The following is a 19,808-nucleotide window of genomic DNA, read 5'->3' on the forward strand; positions in this document are numbered from 1 at the left end:
GGGGGTCCTCGTGTGCACCGGGGGTCCTCGTGTGCACCGGGGGTCCTCGTGTGCACTGGGGGTCCTCGTGTGCACACTGGGGGTCCTCGTGTGCACTGGGGTTCCTCGTGTGCACCGGGGGTCGTGTGCACTGGGGTCCTCGTGTGCACACTGGGGGTCCTCGTGTGCACCGGGGGTCCTCGTGTGCACCGGGGGTCCTCGTGTGCACTGGGGGTCCTTGTGTGCACATTGGGGTCCTCGTGTGCACCGGGGGTCCTCGTGTGCACCGGGGGTCCTCGTGTGCACACTGGGGGGTCCTCGTGTGCACCGGGGGTCCTCGTGTGCACCGGGGGTCCTCGTGTGCACCGGGGGTCCTCGTGTGCACCGGGGGTCCTCGTGTGCACCGGGGGTCCGGGGTCCTCGTGTGCACTTGGTGTCCTCGTGTGCACTGGGGTCCTCGTGTGCACTGGGGTCCTCGTGTGCACTGGGGTCCTCGTGTGCACACTGGGGGTCCTCGTGTACACCGGGGGTCCTCGTGTGCACCGGGGGTCCTCGTGTGCACACTGGGGGTCCTCGTGTGCACCGGGGGTCCTCGTGTGCACTGGGGGTCCTCGTGTGCACCGGGGGTCCTCGTGTGCACCGGGGGTCCTCATGTGCACTGGGGGTCCTCGTGTGCACACTGGGGCTCCTCGTGTGCACCGGGGGTCCTCGTGTGCACACCGGGGGTTCTCGTGTGCACCGGGGGTCCTCGTGTGCACACTGGGGGTCCTCGTGTGCACTGGGGGTCCTTGTGTGCACATTGGGGGTCCTCGTGTGCACCGGGGGTCCTCGTGTGCACCGGGGGTCCTCGTGTGCACCGGGGGTCCTCGTGTGCACCGGGGGTCCTCGTGTGCACTGGGGGTCCTCGTGTGCACATTGGGGGTCCTCGTGTGCACCGGGGGTCCTCGTGTGCACCGGGGGTCCTCGTGTGCACTGGGGGTCCTCGTGTGCACTGGGGTCCTCGTGTGCACACTGGGGGTCCTCGTGTGCACCGGGGGTCCTCGTGTGCACCGGGGGTCCTCGTGTCCACCGGGGGTCCTCGTGTGCACCGGGGGTCCTCGTGTGCACTTGGTGTCCTCGTGTGCACTGGGGGTCCTCGTGTGCACTGGGCGTCCTCGTGTGCACACTGGGGGTCCTCGTGTGCACTGGGGGTCCTCGTGTGCACCGGGGGTCCTCGTGTGCACTGGGGGTCCTTGTGTGCACACTGTGGGTCCTCGTGTGCACACTGGGGGTCCTCGTGTGCACTGGGGGTCCTCTTGTGTACCGGGGGGTCGTGTGCACACTGGGGTTCCTCATGTGCACCGGGGGTCCTCGTGTGCACCGGGGGTCCTCGTGTGGACACTGGTGGTCCTCGTGTGCACACTGGGGGGTCCTCGTGTACACCGGGGGTCCTCGTGTGCACTGGGGGTCCTCATGTGCACTGGGGGTCCTCGTGTGCACCGGGGGTCCTCGTGTGCACTGGGGGTCCTCGTGTGCACACTGGGGGGTCCTCGTGTGCACCGGGGGTCCTCGTGTGCACTGGGGGTCCTCATGTGCACACTGGGGGTCCTCATGTGCACACTGGGGGCCCTCGTGTGCACTGGGGGTCCTCGTTTGCTCTGGGGGGTCCTCGTGTGCACACTGGGGTCCTCGTGTGCACTGGGGCTCCTCGTGTGCACTGGGGTCCTCGTGTGCACACTGGGGGTCCTCTTGTGCACCGGGGGTCCTCGTGTGCACTGAGGGTCCTTGTGTGCACTGGGGGTCCTCGTGTGCACACTCGGGGTCCTCTTGTGCACACTGGGGGTCCTCGTGTGCACTGGGAGTTCCTCGTGTGCACTGGGGGTCCTCGTGTGCACACTGGGGTCCTCGTGTGCACTGGGGGTCCTCGTGTGCACACTGGGGGTCCTCGTGTGCACTGGGGGTCCTCGTGTGCACTGGGGGTCCTCGTGTGCACACTGGGGTCCTCGTGTGCACCGGGGGTCCTCGTGTGCACCGGGGGTCCTCTTGTGCACCTGGGGTCCTCGTGTGCACCGGGGGTCCTCGTGTGCACACCGGGGGTCCCGTCCACCGGGGGTCCTCGTGTGCACCGGGGGTCCTCGTGTGCACTGGGGTTCCTCGTGTGCACTGGGGTTCCTCATGTGCACCGGGGGTCCTCGTATGCACCGGGGGTCCTCGTGTGCACCGGGGGTCCTCGTGTCCACCGGGGGTCCTCCTGTGCACTGGGGGTCTCGTGTGCACTGGGGGTCCTCGTGTGCACACTGGGGGTCCTCTTGTGCACACTGGGGGTCCTCGTGTGCACACTGGGGGTCCTCTTGTGCACACTGGGGGTCCTCGTGTGCACTGGGAGGTCCTCTTGTGCACTGGGTGTCCTCGTGTTCACTGGGGGTCCTCGTGTGCACACTGGGGTCCTCGTGTGCACACTGGGGGTCCTCGTGTGCACTGGGGATCCTCGTGTGCACTGGGGGTCCTCGTGTGCACACTGGGGTCCTCGTGTGCACCGGGGGTCCTCGTGTGCACCGGGGGTCCTCGTGTGCACACCGGGGGTCCCGTCCACCGGGGGTCCTCGTGTGCACACTGGGGGTCCTCGTGTGCACCGGGGGTCCTCGTGTGCACTGGGGTCCTCGTGTGCACCGGGGGTCCTCGTGTGCACTGGGGTCCTCGTGTGCACTGGGGGTCCTCGTGTGCCCCAGGTGTCCTTTAGCCCACCTGGGTTCTTCGAGTCCAGGGAGATCACAGGAAAACCCCTGCCCGCTGTGGAGCAATCCTAAGACCCAGGCACCAGACACCCACTCCTCCCCGGCTGCCCAGGCGGTGGGCACCAGCCCCTGCTCCTCCCAGCACCAGCCCAAGGGTGCATTGGAAGCCGGGCTGCCCGGCCCCTGGGCTTCCACATGGGGCACAGCTTTGCCCACCCGCAGCCCACTCTCAGTGGGTCCTGGCCCAAGGGAGATGTTTGGGGGCTGGGAAGGGGACCCTAGGAAGACCCAGCCGGGAGGAACAACTTCCCTCTCCATGGCACTCTGAGCAGAGGCTCTATGCGGAGTTCACGGAGTCAGGCTCCTGGGATAGCCTCGGCTGTGGCAGGGAGACCAGGCAAGCCTGACCCCTGTGTGGTCCCAGCAAAGGTCACCGGCAGAGGCAGACGGATTCCAGCCCAGCAGGGGACCGCACTGCCCATCCTGCGTCTGCTCCCTCTGGCTCTCCTCCCTGAGGCCCGCTGTGCCGGCGGCTTGTTCTCTGGGACCCGTGGGTTCTCTCCCCCGACCTGCCCTGGTGAGCCCACCCTGGGTTGTGGCCATCCATGATAATCCCCCTCCCACTAGGGAAGCAGTAGCGGCCCTGTGCAGAAGGCACGCGGGGCTAGCTGGTGTGGTGGGATGTGGCGTGGGCCCCCAGCCACCAGCCCCCGGCAGAGGCGGGGCACGGCTGACGAGCACTGGGAGGGACGGTGGAGCTGGGATCTCAGGAGGAAGGGGCACAGCAGCATCTGGGGTGTGGAGGGGCCGGACGGCTGCAGGAGAAGCCCCGCAGACCGGTGCTCAAATCTGTCCATCTGACAGCGTGCCATGTCCCAGAGACGGGGCACGGGCTCCCCTCCCCAGAGCGGAGGCTCTGGGCCAGTGGGATGAGGGCCCAAGGGGTCAGGTGGACCCTGGGGGTCGGGCCGTGGGACAATGACTTCCCAGGCCCAGGCCTATAAATAGCCGAGGCCCGGGGTGGGGGCAGTGTCGGCCTTTTCTAAAAACAGCCCATCAGGACCAACAGCTGAGCCCAGGGTGGTCACGTGGTCCAGCTCAAATTAGAACCCCCGCCCCTGCACAGGCCTGTCACGGGGCGGTGGCAGTCAGCAAGCTCAGGATCCCAGCTTCGCTGCTGGCTCCCCTGACAAATAGTCTGGACGAAGCAGGCCCAGAGGGTGTGTGTGTGTGGTGTGTGTGTGTTTGGTATGTGTGTGGTGTGTGTGTGTGTGTGGTGTGTGTGTGGTATGTGTGTGGTGTGTGGTATGTGTGTGTGGTATGTGGTATGTGTATGTGTGGTATGTGTGGTGTGTGTGTGTGTGTGGAGTATGTGGTGTGTGTGTGGTATGTGTGTGTGGTGTGTGTGTGTGTGGTGTGTGGAGTATGTGTTGTGTGTGTGGTATGTGTGTGGTGTGTGTGTGGTATGTGTGCGTAGTGTGTGTGTGGTATGTGTGTGGTGTGTGGTATGTGTGTGGTGTGTGGTATGTGTGTGGTGTGTGGTATGTATGTGTGGTGTGTGGTATGTGTGTGGTGTGTGGTATGTGTGTGGGGTGTGTGTGTGTGGAGTATGTGGTGTGTGTGTGGTATGTGTGTGTGTGGTGTGTGTGTGGTGTGTGGTATGTGTATGTGTGTGTGGTATGTGTGGAGTATGTGGTGTGTGGTATGTGTGTGTGTGGTATGTGTGTGTGATGTGTGTGTGGAGTATGTGGTGTGTGTGTGGTGTGTGTGTGTGGTGTGTGTGTGTGGTGTGTGTGTGGAGTATGTGGTGTGTGTGTGGTGTGTGTGTATGTGGTGTGTGTGTGTGTGTGGAGTATGTGGTGTGTGTGTGTGTGTGGTGTGTGTGTAGTATGTGGTGTGTGTGGTGTGTGTATGTGGTGTGTGTGTGTGGAGTATGTGTGTGTGGTGTGTGTGTGTGGTGTGTGTGTGGAGTATGTGGTGTGTGTGTGGTGTGTGTGTGTGTGTGTGTGTAGTATGTGGTGTGTGTGTGTGTGGTTTCTACTCCCCAGGCCAGGGTCACGCATGACCTCTGCCCGGCCCGCACACTGGCTCCCTGGCTGTCCTAGGAGCTGGCTCAAAGGCTGCAGGGGAGGGTGGAGACCTGATCAAGTCAGCCTGATAAGGGTACAAGTAGGACCCCCCAGCCTGCTGTGTGGGTGAGGGCCCTGGTGGGGTCCAAGCCAGACCAAGGAGAGGGCCACCTACCAACACTGTCTTCCCGCCCTTCCCGTCCACCGTTCCTCCTTACCCCCTCCACCCTCCCAGCGCTGTGGAGAAGCCAGCCTCCACCTCCCCACTCTCCCCAGCCTCTACACACCACCCACGTGGCTGGCCAGCGCTGTGGAGAAGCCAGCCTCCACCTCCCCACCCTCCCCAGCCTCTACACGCGACCCACGTGGCTGGCCAGGGCTGTTTTATTATCCATGCCCTGCTGGCCTCTGCCTCAGCAGCACATACTGGGCGGGGGGGGGGGGAGGGAGAGGGAAAGGGGGAGGACAGGCTGTCCTGGGTGGAGGCTGCTGCGGTCATCCTGTGGGTCAAGCAGGCCCTTCTCACCGGGGGCTGGGCGGCCAAGCAGCTGTTCCATCTCCACAAGAGGGCCGATGCAGGGTTGGTGGCCAGGCCCGCCTGTGGCCACCCTTGGGGACTGGCACACGGTCAGGCCAGACTCATGGCAGGGGCCTGGGCTTGCCGCCCTGCCTCCCTCACGTCCCCACCATCCCCCCATGGGTCATACTTCGGTGGACGGAGGCAGGCGGGGGAGCTGGAGCCACACTAGCGGATAACATGGCAGCAGACAGGAAGCCACTGCCCCTCCCTGCGGTGCGTGCCGTGCGGGTTGGGTACAAAGCAGATGGCAAGGCTGCGTGCAGGTGGCCTGGGACGCCAGGCCAGGCCCAGGCCGGACGCCTGTGGCCGCCCTGACTGGGAAAGGCACGGAGTTTTCATTTCTCGGGCCCCGTTCTGGCCTGGCCTGGAAGGTCTTGCCACACGGCGTGTCCAGGGCCTGTTGCTTGGGGAGGCCGGCGCTGCTCACTTGGCTTTGGGCCTGGGCCTGAGGCCTGCAGAAGAGACGGTGAGTTACTTGGGCCCAGGGCTCACGTCCAGGACCGGGTCTCATTTCCGGGGCCCAGGGCTCACGTCCAGGACTGGGTCTCACTTCTGGGACCGGGGTTTCAATCTGGGGCCTGGGTCTCACCTCCGGGGTCCAGGCCCACCTGTGCTACCACTGAGGCCAACCCATGGGTCCCCAGCCTGCTCTGACCCCAGGTTCTTGCTGAGGTGGGGCGCATCCAGGTGGTCAGAGGCTAGGGGAGGCCAGCGGGCGGCTCCTGTCCAGGCTGCGCCCCGGTGAGATGTGGTGCCCTCCACGTGGCGGGGTCTGCCTGGCCTGCTCCCCAAGTCTCTGTCCCCCACCTCCGTCCTGCCTGCTCCTTCTCTAGCGGGGTGCTGAGGGCTCCAAGGGCGCTGTGCCCGCAGCCCTGCTGGACAGCCTCAGTTCTGCAGGACCCTTGCCCCCAAGCCCCCTACGCTGGCTGAAGAGCTATCCCCTCTGCCACCCCAGGCTGAGCCGCCTCAGGCTCAGGTTTGAGAACCACTGCTCAAAGGACAGAAAATGAGTTGAGCAGAGATGAACTGTCCAAAGGCCACCGTGAGGGACTTCAGCGTCACCTCACTGCAGGTCACCAGAGAATGGCTGGGCAGACGCACGGGAAGTCCTGGTGAATGGGACCACAGACAGTGCTAAGGAAGGGGGGCCCGGAGATGGAGGGGTCACCCATCCAGGGACGGGGCGGCAGGCCCTGCCGGAGCGGCCTATGCGGAAGGTCCACAGCGACATGGCAGGGGAGGAAGATTGTAGAAGGGACGATGGGTAGGAAATCTCAAGAGCCAGCTGTGTTGTCATAAAGCCCAAAGTGGAGCTGTGGATCCAAGTGGTGGAGCACTCATTAAGAGCAAAAAGAGCTCAAAGGCTCGGAGTTCAAGCCCCGGAATGGACACACAAACTAAGTCTGGAACGTGCTAAAATGAAGGCCAGCAAAGAGCTGTGACATCACACACAGGGTGCACAGTTCTGGACAGCACTCTTCCCAAGAACCCAAAGCACAGGCTACAGGAAATCCTGCGGCCCGGCCAGGAGAGCGGGTGTGCGCCTGTCACCCCAGCCGCACGGTCCCCGCCAGCCCCGGAACAAGGGCTCGAGCCCATCGGAGGAGCACACCCAAGGCGAAAGGGGCCGGTGGCCGTGCTTGAGGCACCGAGTTCAAACCCCAGCACCAGACACGAGAGAGGAAGAAGGCCCTGTGGGGACGGGGTGCGCGGGGGAAGGGTCCCGGCCGAGGTGTCCTGCCCGTCCCACCCATGACCCTACACCTAGCCGACGCCCGAGCCGCCCCAGGAGGGGACAGGCCCATGGCTCGGGCGGGCCGCTCGCCTCAGAGCGGGGCACCAGGCCGCACAGTTCGCTAATTCTGGAAAACGTTGCAGTTGGAGGGGGTGAGGTGAGTTCTTTCTGGTTGCCTTACACATTCCTATCAATTTTTCCAATCAGGAGAAGTTGGGAAAGGAGGAAGAGGCAGCCCTTCTTGGGGGGGTGGGGGGGGAGACTGGGTCACACCTGTCCCCACAGGCTGAGGGAGGAGCAGCCCGGGACAGTGACGCCACTGGACCTCGGCTACAGGTGCCCGCTGGTCCTCCAAGCCACACGAGGTCCCACTGTCTCCCCCCCTCCCCCAGGGAGGAGCGGAGGGAGTGCGAGTCAGCCCAGCTCTGAGAGATGACCCTGCCCTCCTGTGTCAAGGCAGGGGTCCAGGCTCTGCGGGGGTGAAAGCCAGCGCTCGGGCACTGGTGTGGCCTCTGATGTGCCTGCAGACCCCAGTCCTGGGCCTTGCTTCCTGGCTGCTGGCCACGGGCAGCAGGTCTGTGGCGTGAGCCAAACCTAGGGCCACCCTGGGCAGGGCTGGGGTGCTGGGCCCCCACAGCCTGGGTCCAGGTGTAGCTCACCACCGGGCCAGACTCGCTCGACCTCCGCACCCACGTTCCTCCATCTGGGGCAGGCAGATCTGGACCGGCCGGTCCCGCCTTGTCTCTAGCCTCTCACCACAGAAAACAGCCCTGAGGCCCAAGGTGAGAGACGCCAGCTCCCCGGCAGCCCACCGCCTCGGAGGGCGCCGGACGCTCTGGCTCTGTTCCCAGCAGTCTCGGCGGTCTGCCTCCCAGTCTCCCTGGGGACGTACCTGGCCACTGCCTGGGTGACCGGAGGGGTGCGGGGCTCTGGGGCCGGCCCTGTGCTCGGACTTAGAACAGAGCGCCCCCCTCACCTTGGAGAGCTGGGGGTGGGGGAAGCGGGACAGCAGGCGATTAGGACAGGGCCACCCGAGCTGGTCCCGCTGGCCGGGAGGAACTGCCCCCGGCCCCGCACGCTCCCCGCAGAGCCCTGGAGACCAGCCCTGAGGTTGCACAGGAAACCCCGGGTGAGCGAGGGGACAGACAGGCCCCAGCAGGGATGGGACAGCGAAGCCACCACCACCAAGAGCCACAGGAGGGGCCTAGAGAAGCTGGGTTAGCGACCAGGAGGGCGGGCAGGAGGCTCAAACTTGGCACCGCTGCCACCGTTAGTCTACAGAGAGCCAGGCTGGGTACGTACCTCACTGGACGGCACACAGCCTTTTTGTTTTACTATCATCAGAGTCAGGGACAACCTCTGCTTTCAAATGAAAGAAACACACTCAGCAGCTCATTGCCAGCCTCAGCCCGGTGTTTAGACCTGTCCGAGGCAGGCAGCGATGCGCCACCAGACCGGCACCCCAGGCCTGGAGCCAGAGCCAAATAGCGCGGTGCTCAGGGGCACCTGGTGCCAGGCCCGGCCCGACCGGCAGTGAGGGCCAAGGGCCCAAGGCAGGACGGGTGGGTGAGGGGCGCAGGGACACGGGTGCCCCATGTGGCGAGCCGCTGCCCTCTGTGAGCCCAGAATCACCCTCACTCCGAGGCCGGCGGAGCCGGCAGTGCCCCATGGGAGAGGCCGGCTGCATGGCAGGTCCAGGTCCAGGCCCAGGGCCCCGGCGAGGGTGGCGGTAAGCCTTGCCCCTGTGCCCAGATGGCCCGCACCCGGCTCACATGCTCGCCCCCCCAAGTTACCTTCCTGGCTCCTGGAGGGGCGCTTCTTTCTTCGCTTGCTTGTCCCCTTCGAAGTCCGGCCCCGGGCCCTGGGGAGGGTGCCAGACCCCGAAGAGTCCGTCACCGCGTCTTCAGAGAAGGACTTGTCCAGGGACGTGTCCAGCGCGGACTCTGGGGCCGTGTCCTCTTCATCCTCGTCTCCACGAGGGCTGGGGCTGGCGCGGCAGGGGCCGGGGCCGTGGGCAGCAGCGTCCGCTGGCCCCCCACTCATGCTGTGAGCCTCAGCCTGGTGGACGCTGGGCGAGTCCGCGCGCTGCTCTGCGTCCTGGGGGGCGCCCTGGGCGCTGGGGGCCGTGTCGCTGAACTGGATGGGTTGCAGGGCCTGAGAGTCTCCCAGAGTCACTGGCCAGGCCCCCTGGGGGGGCTGGAGGCTCAGGGCGTCTTCAGGGATCAGGACCTCACTGGCATCGACGTACCAAGAGGACTGTCTCTCCAGGGCTGGGGGCCCGTCATCCTGCCCGGGGCTCACGGCATCCACCAGGTCCCAGCCCTTCGGCTCGGCAGCCGCGGTGGCACCCGGGCCAGGCTCCACCGCAGCGCAACCCGTGCTGGCTGTGGGGCCCCGCACAGGCTCCGTAGCGGCCACTGTGGGTGGAAGGTGCTGTCAGGGCCTGGCTCTGAGTGTCTAAGCCTTGATCCTCGGCTACATCTGACTCCTCTGGACCCCAGACTCAGGGCTCCCACGCTGTCTAGGCATAGTGGATTGGGGGACACACGGGCAGCCACGGATGCCACGCCTGACCACAGACCCCATAGTCACCGGTGCCCTGTCCACCTCAGGGGCTCTGAGCCCCAGGGACACCTCTCTATGGGCAGTATTTGAGGACCAGGGTGACAATCACACTGGCCACAGAGCTCTGTCAGCGCTGTCCCAACCCCGGGCTGTCCCTTCTCAGGGCCCAGGCCACGGGAGCTCCCGCAGGGCTTCCTGGAGGAAGGGGCAGGTCAGGGTCTCACCAGGCTCTGTGGCCCGAGGGGGGTCAGCTGCGGGCCCCCTGCTGCTGCTCTCTGAGTCTCCCCGGCCGCCGCAGCCGCCGCCGCCGCGGGTGGTCTTCCGCAGCTGGAAGCCTTTCCTGATGTCGGCCAGCAGGGCGTCGATGACACACACCTCCTCCTGCTTCCCGAGCCCCTTCCTCACTGCGGGGCCAGAGCCTCAGAGAGCTGCCGGGGCCTGGCGCCCACCCCACGGCCCCCGAAGGGGCGGGGGCCAGCGGCCCACCCCTTCCTCATCTGGGCTCCCAGACCCCATCTCGCCCCAGCCTCACCGGGCTTCCCGTCCTCGCCCTTCGGCCTCCGAGCCTCCCCCTCTGCCTGCTGCCGCCTCCGCCTCTCCGCCTTTGCCAGTTGCTCCTTCCGGTCCTTGTTCTCCTGCTCAGGCAGGGCAAGTCTTGTTCCCGTGGCCCCCCAGCCGCTGCCCACCCGGTGCGCCCAGGCGCGGGCGTGGGAGGGGGGCCCTGGCGGTGCAGCAGGGCTGGCCGAGGGATGGGCAAGGCCACGGCTCACACAGCCACACCCACCGCCACCCTGGACTGGGGCAGGGGCCCCCCTCTGACCTCCGCCGCCCTGGCCTCGCCTGGCCCACCTTCAGGGCCCGGGTGAAGAGGTCCTGGAAGGCCTTCATGGTGCAGAATGTGTCCTCCAGGGACAGCTGCAGGGGCTCCTCACACAGGTAGTCCGCCAGCGCCAGCTTCTTCTGCTCGATGGCCTGGAACACCGCGTCCAGAGCCCTGGAGGCCGCGATGCTGGCCTGCGAGTACAGCCCCGGTCACCTCCCGGTGCTCCGTGGCTGGTGGCCGGGGGCAGGCGGAGCCCTGGGACCCTCAGATGGGGCCCCCAGGCAGAGGGCTGGTGCAGCACACAGGGGAGGGGGGGCGCGGTCAGCCGCTGTCCCTGGGGTCTCTGCTCTGCTCACCCTGCTCACCTCAGCTAGCCCTTTCTGCCTGGCAGGACACAGGTTCAAGGCTGCCCCTCAGTCCACCCAGCAGCCATTTTCCTTTCTGCCAGCCTGGGGGCCCCTTTCTCCCAGCTTGCCTTCAAGCGTTCAGTGTACTGCTCTTGCACCTCCGGGACTGACGCGGTCACCTTCCGCTCTGTCTCTAGAAGCTTCTTCAGGTTGGCACTGGCCTCTGAGCGAATGATCTCCAAGTTGATCCTGAAAGGCACCAGGGCTGGGGCTGCACTGGGGGACAGCTGGTGCCCAGCCACTACTGGCCCCCGGCTTTCGTACTACAGGGGCCAGACATGGGGGCCGGAGTAGGGAGAGCGGGCGCTCACTGCAGAGGCCAGCTGCTCACGGTGGGTCTGCTCCCAGCAGCTCCGGGCCAACAGAGCCTGGAAACAGCTCCGGTGGGGGACACATGCCGTGGCTCTCGGAGAGCCAGGAAGGCATCGCGACTTTCCTGGGCCTGTTTCCACACCTGCACCGTGGAGCGCATGATGTGCTCACAGCCCAGTGCAGAGGCCGCACCAGAGCACGGGACCTGGCCCCCGCTTCGTGTCTGTTTAAGCCATGTGGGGGCAGGCCTTAAGAGTCAGACTTCTATGGGATACGAGGTCTGGGGGACACGGGACTGTACCATAGCTTGGTGACCAGCCCCGACCAGCGAAGTGACCGGGACCAGAGGCTGGGGCTTTGGGCTGCTTTCCAGCTGCTGGCACTACGTACCCTGCGGCCTGGGCGGGCAGCTCCAGGTCCTGGGGCAGCTGCAGGAGGTCCGGGTGGCTCTTCTCCACCTCCTGCCACAGGACGTGTCCGTGAGACCCACACTGGTCCTGCCCAGACCTGGGGACACCTCACCGGGACCTGGGGGCACCCTGCCCAGTTTGAGCCCCTTAGTGCCTGGGCTGCCCAGGTCCAGGCTTGGCTCTAAGCTTTTCCTTTTCTAAGGTGTCCCACTCCAGGGGCAGGTGTCGGGGAGCGGAGGGGCTGCAGGAGGAGGGCAGTGGGGAGGGCAGGAGGGGCAAAGGCCCAGCTCAAGCTGAGGCCCGGCTGGGGACAGGCTGGGGTCCCCGTGTGGCCCACCTCCAGCACGTGGTGCAGCAGGGTCACCCGGCTCTGCTGGGACTTGGTCTCCGTGAGTTTCAACAGTGTGCTGATCTTGAAGCCTTCGGCATTACCTGTGTGGCTGCCCTGCGGGGGGGGGGGCGGGGGGCAGGGTGAGTCTCCTGGCTCTGAGGGAGCGGGGTGGGCGCTAGGGCAGCCTGACTCACATAGTTGAGGAAATTCCCGATCTTCAGGATCAGCTGGCAGAAGATGGGCAGCCGGTGACTGGTGAGCAGGCCTGTGAGTGGCAGGCAGGGGTGAGGATGGACGGGGACCCAGCCCCTCCTCAGGCTCAGCCCAGCACCAAGAACGGCATGGGCCAGGGAGGTGGGGCGTGTGGACCCTTCACCCCAACTGGCTCAGTGTCAGTGCTCATCAGACCCACAGCTCTGGGCTGGGATGGCCATAGACCATTCTCTGGGTATGGACATAGGGTGCTGAGAACCTTCTGGAAACTGGCCACTCTGGTTTTCGGTGGCCACTCCCTGGAGCTGCAGAGGGTCCCCCTGACTGAAGCAGCTGAGACCACGGTGGGTGTCTGATAAAGGTCGCCCTGGGTCGCCTGGACCTGTCTGCAGCCTGTCCTGTGGCCAGGAGGGTCCCAGCTGCCTTCTTCACAGGCAGCGTGCGTGCTCACGCACATGCGTGTCAGCACATGCGCGCGCACACATGGTGTCTGCATGTTGTGTGTGTGAGGCTCAGCATGCACACAAGTGTGTACCTGCACACCTGCATGGTGTGTGCATGAGGCGTAGTGTGTAGCCATGCTGGTGTCTATGTGGTGTATGGGCTAAGCGTGCACGCGGGCATGTTTGCATGCGCACGAGGCTAGATGTGCACACACGCCAGTGTCTGCATGGTGTATGTGTATGAAGCTGAGCATACACGCAGACATGTATAGGGTGTGTACATAAGGCTGTGTGCATGCAGGTGTGTGCATGTGGTATGTACATGAGGCTGTGTGCATGCAGGCGTGTACATAAGGCTGTGTGCATGCAGGTGTGTGCATGTGGTATGTACATAAGGCTGTGTGCATGCAGGTGTGTGCATGTGGTGTGTACATAAGGCTGTGTGCATGCAGGTGTGTGCATGTGGTGTGTACATAAGGCTGTGTGCATGCAGGTGTGTGCATGTGGTATGTACATGAGGCTGTGTGCATGTGTGTCTGCATTGGTGTGTAAGGCTGAGCATGTACAAATGCATGTCTGTACATGAGACTGAGCGTACACACAAATGTATGTTGTGTGAGACTGAGCTTGCACACAGGTGTGTATAAATGGTGTGTGTACATGAGGAAGAGTGTGCATTCAGGTGTGTCTGCATGGTGTATGAGGTTGAGCGTACACGTGTGTGTGCGTGTGCATGCGTGTGCGCGCTCTGCGTGGCATGGTGACCGTGGGCCCTGGCGATGTGGTAGTTGGCAGGCTCAGGCCCTCTCAGTGACTGGTGACTGGCTGCGTGGGGGCCAGGCCTGCCCCTCCTGCCCCCCCTCCACCCCCCCCCCGCCTTCCTGAGCCCCGCTCACTCTTGCAGGCGGCGAGCACCAGCTGGGCCTTGGGCCGCACCATGTCCAGTATGACGGCCGTGCCTTCACACAGCAGCATGCACTCCACCCTCAGCTGGTAGCTGGAAGGGACAGCAGGGGGTCAGGAGGAGGCTCACCATGGTCCAGCTCAGTTCCACGACACCATCCCAGCTGCCCCCGGATGAGGGCCTGCCCTTGGAGAGGGAGCTGAGGGCCACGCGTGCATGGTGTCTGGGAACCAGACCGACCGCTGCCTTGCTGCTTCCAGAGCCCAGGAGCCCCAGGACACCCACTGGCTCCAGCCTCACCCCCTTCCCTCCCCACGGGCTGTGCTCACCAGGGGATGTCCAGCAGGAGGAGGTAGAACTGGTCCGCACTGGCCAGCCTGGCTCGCTCTTCTGTGAATGCCCGCAGGTTCTCCATCTGCTGGGCGGAGGCCCACGTGTGGAGTCCCAAGGCAACTGTCCAGGACCCTACCCACCTCCAGAAGCCCGGCCACTGGCCACGGCCACCGCCTCCTCCTGCTGTCTCCTGCACAGCTGGCCGGGTCTCCTACCTCAGCTGCCGCCCAGGCTGGCTGGAGCGCAGGCTCACCTCGTGTTTCTCTGGAAGGAGCTTCAGGAGTTGTTTGAGTATCTCTACATCAAACCTGGTGGTGTCTCCAGCCCGGAGCAAGGCGGTGACTTCCTCATTGGAGCTGGAGAGGGAAGGGGACGAGGGTCAGGGGGCAGGGCGTAGCCGCTCCATGTCTGCCTCCCTCCAAGGGGCCTCCAGGAAGCGGGGCAGTTGAAGGGCAGCCAGGAAGTTTCCTGGCAAGGGTCAATGCCCAATACCTCCAGCATGGAAGGCCTTGGAGCACAGGAAGCAGGGTCCAGACCTCACCTTCGCTTGGCCAACCCCAACCACTCTCTGGGTCTCAGTCTCCCCAGAAGCCTGTGCCGGCGACCTTGGCTAGGGCAATCGATGGCCCCCCTGACCCCAGCGTCCACCCTAGGGATGTAGCATGCACTGCCCAGAGAGGCCTGCAGAGGGCACTGCCGGGCTGAGCTGGGCTGCGGCCCTCACCACTTAAACTGCTTCAGGAAGATGTTGAGGTTCAGGCTCTTCTTGGAGTCCAGAAAAGTGACCTGGAAAACCCGCCCGGCTGGTACCTGGAGAGAGGCACGGGCGGCCCCCCGCGGCCCAGCACACCCCAGCCCACCTCCTTGGGCTCCTTCCTGGCAGGGGCAGCTGAGGGTTCCTTGGGCTTGGCCACAGGGAAGCAGAAGAGCCGCTCAATGCTGGAGAAGTCAGGCTCCACCACCTCAGTACCCGGGCCGCTCAGCGTGGCCCACATGGAGTTGTGCTCTGTGGAGGAGGGGAGGGTGGGCGCGCCACCCGGGCCCCTGAGGATGGGAGGACCGTCCTGCTGGAGCCCAGCCCGGCCGGCCCTCCGGCAGGACCTCCCTGTGCAGGCCTGCGTGCCCCGCGGGCTTGGGCCGCTCCAGGGCCGTGCACCTGGGCAGGGCTGCGGCCCATGAGTGGGAGCCTGATGCGGTGGTTCTGGGAGGCGGCCTGCCTGCCATGCCCCCACCCCCCGCCCCGTCTGCCGGAGTCCTGTGCCCAGCAGGGCAGACGCAGGGCGGGCAGGCAGGGCTGTGCCCCTCAGAGGGGCGGCCTCACCTCGGGCCACGTTGGAGGGCAGCTTCTGCCAGTTGAGCTTCTTCATGCGCAGAGTGGGCGCTTTCACGCGGAGGTGGCTGGGGACCCAGGCCGAGCCCAGACTGTGGTCCACCTGGGCCACGATGACATCCTCCACTCCGCCGGCCAAGGAGGAGGCACTGGGCAGCGGGGGAGGCAGAGGGGGACCCCCAACACCAGGCAGTGGGGGAGGGGGTGGGGGCAAGGGCCCGGTGCCTGGGAGTGGGGGAGGGGGTGGGGGCAAGGGCCCGGTGCCTGGGAACGGGGGAGGGGGTGGGGGCAAGGGCCCGGTGCCTGGGAACGGGGGAGGGGGTGGGGGCAGGGCCTGGCGGCACCCTGGTAGAAATGGGGGTGGCAGAGGTATTGAAGTAAATGTTCCCCCCAGGCCTGGCAGCGGGGGTGGGGGTGGGGGTGGAGGAGGGGGGGGGGCCTGAGGCTGGATGATGGAGGGGGGGGGACGTGGGAGAGGGAGGCCGGCTCAACGCCGGCTGATCTGGCTGTGGAGCCATGGGGCCACCGCTGGTCTGAGCGCTGGGCGCGCGCTGGCAGACGGGAGCCGCGGCCGACTGTGGCCCCTCGAGGGCAGTCACGTCTCCAGGGCTTGGGCCCAGGTTAGCCTGGACACTCTTGTGGGCCTTGTCCTGCGGGCTGGGTCGAGGCCGGCCTTTAAGGGACAGAAGCCGTTCGACCACCTCCTCCAAGGGGCTCTCCTGGGCTAAAGGGGAGAGATGTCCAGGGTCAGGGAGCGGGCTCGGAGGTGGAGGAGCGAGGGGTCCCGGCCGGGGCCCCCACACGCCCCTCTGCACCCCGCCAGCCTCCACTCACCGTCGCCGGCCAGGAGCACGGCCCGGTTCACCAGGCTCTCCAGCGCCTCCCAGAGCAGCTGGCCTGGGGGGCGGGTGGGCTCCAGGTGCAGGAGGCCCTGCAGCATGGAGAGCAGCTGGGCTGAGGCGGGGGAGCAGCTCACCTGGGGGAGGCGCCACGGAGGGGCAGGTCAGGGGGGGAGGGCTGCCAGGGGCCCACCGGCCGCTCTCCCCCAGGCAGACCCACTGGCCGACGAGCCCCCCTTCACCTTGCCAGAGCCCTGGTGACTTGTAGCTCAGGGACAGGCTCTGACTACGCTCCGGGAACAGGGGACACTGCTGTGTTGCGGGACATTAAATGGCGTCTCTGGTCTCCATTCATGGGAGCCAGCAGCACGCCCCCCACAGTGACATTGCCAGGTCACACCAGGGTACAGATTACCTCCCCGATGAGAACCTCTGGCACCGCCCCAGCCCCCAGCCCTCAGGGGGCCCCAAGTTCCACAAAGCCCCGACACTGGCCAGCTGGCCGAGGTCCAGCACAGGATGGCCGCTGGGGCGGTGCTGGCCTCTGACACTGTCCTGGGCCCTGCAGCCTGGGCCTTGCACCTCCCGTCAGTCCAGCTCTGTGCTGGCCAGTGGAGGCGGGGTCTGGGGCCACGCCAGGCCCAGCCCTCCCGGGGGGGGGCCCACCTTGTGGAAGAGCGAGGCGAAGACCTCCTGGTGGCTGCTCATGTCCAGGCCCCCGCAGCTGCGCTGCAGCTCCTCCTCATCCTCAGCCCTGGCCTCCTCGAAGGCTTCCAGCTGGATCAGCAGGTCGGCATCCTCTAGGTCCCTGTGGCAGAGGTCCGCGTTGCTCCCACGGCCCCGCCCCCTTGGGGGTGGGGTGGGGCAGGCCCTGGGAGGACCCCGGACCGGGCTCCTACACAGGCCGGTGGCCACGCTGGCACACGGCACCACAGCGGGGTGGCATTCTGAGATTCTCAAGGGGCAGGTACGGATAGGGGCGGAAGAGCTGGTCAAGGCCACACCCGGGCAGGGGGTCCACAGGGCGCCAGAGGCACGGGGAGGGGCAGGGCCTGGCTGTGCACTGGGCCCAGGTCCCACCACCATGTTATCTTGGCCAGTGAGTGGAGCCTTTGGCAGGCATCCGCCCGCAGGGCCCAGGGCAGGGCCTCACTCCCAGAGCAGACGGTGGTGCAGGTTAGGTTGTCAGCAAGGTGGAGACCCCACAGGGCTTCCAGATTCACAACCACAGCCACAAAACACGCGCGGCACCAAGTGTCAGACATAGCCCAGCACAGTCTATCCCGTGAGACGTCCAGGTGATACGTTCACAGGTGACTGTGGTGTGTGACTGGGTCTCCCTGACGTCTGTCTCTGGGCCTGGCCCAGCCCCCGGGAGTCACTCCTGGAAGCCACCTCCCTGCTCATCTGGGGGAAACACTTAGGCCAGGCAGTGGGACACGGAAGAGGGTTTTGGAGCAAGGGGACAGCTGGCAGGACTCACCGTAGCCGGGTCAGAATGTCCAGCAGCTGCAGCCCTGGAGAGGGTCAGAGTCAGATCAGAGCTCTGGGGGCTGCTCTGGGCACTGCAGCTTCGTTTGCTTGTTTTAATTCTTCCTTCCTTTTTCCCTCCCTCCCCCTCCTCTCCCTTCTTGCAGTACTGACATTTTTTTTTTGTTGGGGTGGGGGAGGTCGGTCGTGGGGCTTGAACTCGGCCTGGGCGCTGTCCCTCAGCTCTTCAGCTCAAGGCTAGCGCTCTACCACTTGAGCCACAGCGCCACTTCCGGCCTTTTCTGCTTATGTGGTGCTGAGGAATAGAACCAGGGCCTCGTGCATGCAGGGCAAGCGCTCTACCCCTGAGCCACTTCCCAGCCCAGTACTGACACTGGAATGCAGGGCCTCAGCAAGGCAAGCATTCTACACTTAAGCCATGTCCCCAGCCTCCTGGTCTTTACTTTTCAGATAGTTTCAAGCTTCCGCCCAGGGGGCAGACTGAGACCCTCTACTTACTTTCATAGCTAGGATTATAAACATGTGACACCACGCCCAGCCTGCTTTATAAGATAAAATCTATCCTTTTCTCTTCCTTCTTTTTTCTTTAACGTCTGACTTTGAACTGCAATCCTCCCTTCTCCATTTGCTAAGAAGCCGAGATTATAGGCATAAGCCTCCATCGCTTATATCTCGGATTTAACTCTTTCACCCTCCCACCGCGCCTAGCACCACCTCAGACTCTGGAGTCTTGACGCTCCACAGGGGCCACGTGCTGGGCTCAGAGCGGTATTGCTGAGTGGTCACCTAGAGGGGACACGGCTGGACCTGGGGTCAGGCCCTCTGCCTCCCTCCGCCACCCCGCCGCCTTTGGATGGAGTCTGGGACACTCCCAGTGGGAGCAGGGGAGGTCCTCAGCTCCCAGGAGCAGCAGGCAGGGAGGAGGCGGCACTGGGCAGGCCTGAGCACTGCGGTGTGGCTGGCAGGGTTACCGATGAACTCGCCCCGCAGCTGGGTCCGGGTGCGGAGGGCCTCGGGGCCCAGGATGATGGCGTTGACCACGCTGAGCAGGGTGACCACGTAGGGTACGTTGTCACTGTCAGAGAGCTCGTTCATGATGACGCTGAAGCGGTACTGCTGGCTGCACACCGTCTGTGGGGTGGGCAGAGTCAGGGCGGGCCCAGGAGGGAGGCCATGCCAGCCCGCGCCAGGTCCTCACGGCTCACCTTGTAATGATCCAGGGCATCCAGTGTAAGTGCGTGGCCCTCAGGGGAGTAGATGCACAGGGCGGCCAGTAGCTCAAACACCTGCTTCTTGACCATCATGTTGGATGTGTCCAGGGCTGTGGAGGGATGAGGGGGGCAGCAGGCTCTCTGAGTCCCCCTCAGTGCCCAGCCCTTCTGGGCACCGAGCTCACAGCTGGACTGCCGCCGGTGGGCACTCCCAAGCCTGGCAGGGGCCACAGGGGTGGGGTGTCCACGAGGGCCCCACAGCCCCCCCCCTCCCGGCCACGTCCCCACACCGTGGCCGCGGCTCACCGAGAGAGAGCTGGCGCACGTAGCCCTGGTTGCTGAGGATGTACTCGATGCCCTGCTGCGAGTTCATGACGGCACGCACGCAGCTGATGCAGGTGAGCTGCAGCAGGGCGTCCGAGATGCGGGCCACGCCGCGGCCTGACAGCCGCGCCAGCGCCGTCAGCAGCAGGTCCAGGCCACTCTGCTCCAGGAACTGCACCATCCAACCGCCATCGCTGCTCTCCAGGCGCTTGTGCAGGCCGGAGTAGTTGACCACGGAGGGCATCTGCAGCAGCCGGATGCACAGCTCGGGGTCGGCGTTCTCCAGGTTGGCCTCGGTGGGGTCCGAGTCCTGCGGCCCCAGCTTTTCCTTCAGTGCCGCCCACTTGCGCTGGGCACCCTCCTTCACCGACATCTTGCCAAACTGTGGGGCCAGAGAGAGACAGGGGCGTCAGTCCAGTCAGGGGGATGGCTAAGCCCCAGAGGCCAGGGCTCAGCTGGCTGCCAACGGCACGCAGAGCACCGTCTACTGCCTCGGTTTCTCCACTGGGCTGACACGCTGTGACACGAGGTTGCCGTGGCCCCTGGTTTCCGGCCCTGGGCGGGTGGGTGCCCCACGTGCACAGGACGGTGGGCTCCAGCGGGGCTGTCCTTTCAGGTCTGGAGCAGGGGCGAGGCCTGGGGCGCCATGCTGGCTGAAACGTCACCGCCACCGTGATGGCGGTGCCCGGACGCGCCATCCTGAGGCTCTCATCTCCGCCAGGCCGTCCCTGGCGGCCACAGCTCAGGAGTGAGCCGGGAGGGTGCGGCACAGGGCAGGCTGGGGACCCTGTGTGG

General features: G+C 65.4%; 1 protein-coding gene across 1 annotated transcript; it reads right to left on the reverse strand.

The window, feature by feature from the left end:
* Positions 1-5,481: 5,481 nt before the first annotated feature.
* Inf2 (inverted formin, FH2 and WH2 domain containing) lies at positions 5,482-19,403 on the reverse strand. Its single transcript, XM_013017765.1, is given in 23 exon segments — positions 5,482-5,794; positions 8,380-8,436; positions 8,871-9,494; positions 9,867-10,046; positions 10,175-10,277; positions 10,492-10,656; positions 10,941-11,061; positions 11,575-11,645; positions 11,932-12,039; positions 12,120-12,190; positions 13,478-13,578; positions 13,815-13,900; positions 14,072-14,174; positions 14,543-14,604; positions 14,679-14,824; positions 15,140-15,651; positions 15,653-15,872; positions 15,983-16,124; positions 16,654-16,795; positions 17,471-17,504; positions 18,450-18,609; positions 18,684-18,799; positions 18,996-19,403. Coding segments are annotated over 22 exon segments (3,714 nt in total). The 5' UTR covers positions 19,387-19,403; the 3' UTR covers positions 5,482-5,794; position 8,380.
* Between the last annotated feature and the right edge of the window lie 405 nt (positions 19,404-19,808).

This window comes from Dipodomys ordii, unplaced genomic scaffold, assembly GCF_000151885.1.
Source record: "Dipodomys ordii isolate 6190 unplaced genomic scaffold, Dord_2.0 Scaffold2, whole genome shotgun sequence".
NCBI lineage: Eukaryota > Metazoa > Chordata > Mammalia > Rodentia > Heteromyidae > Dipodomys > Dipodomys ordii.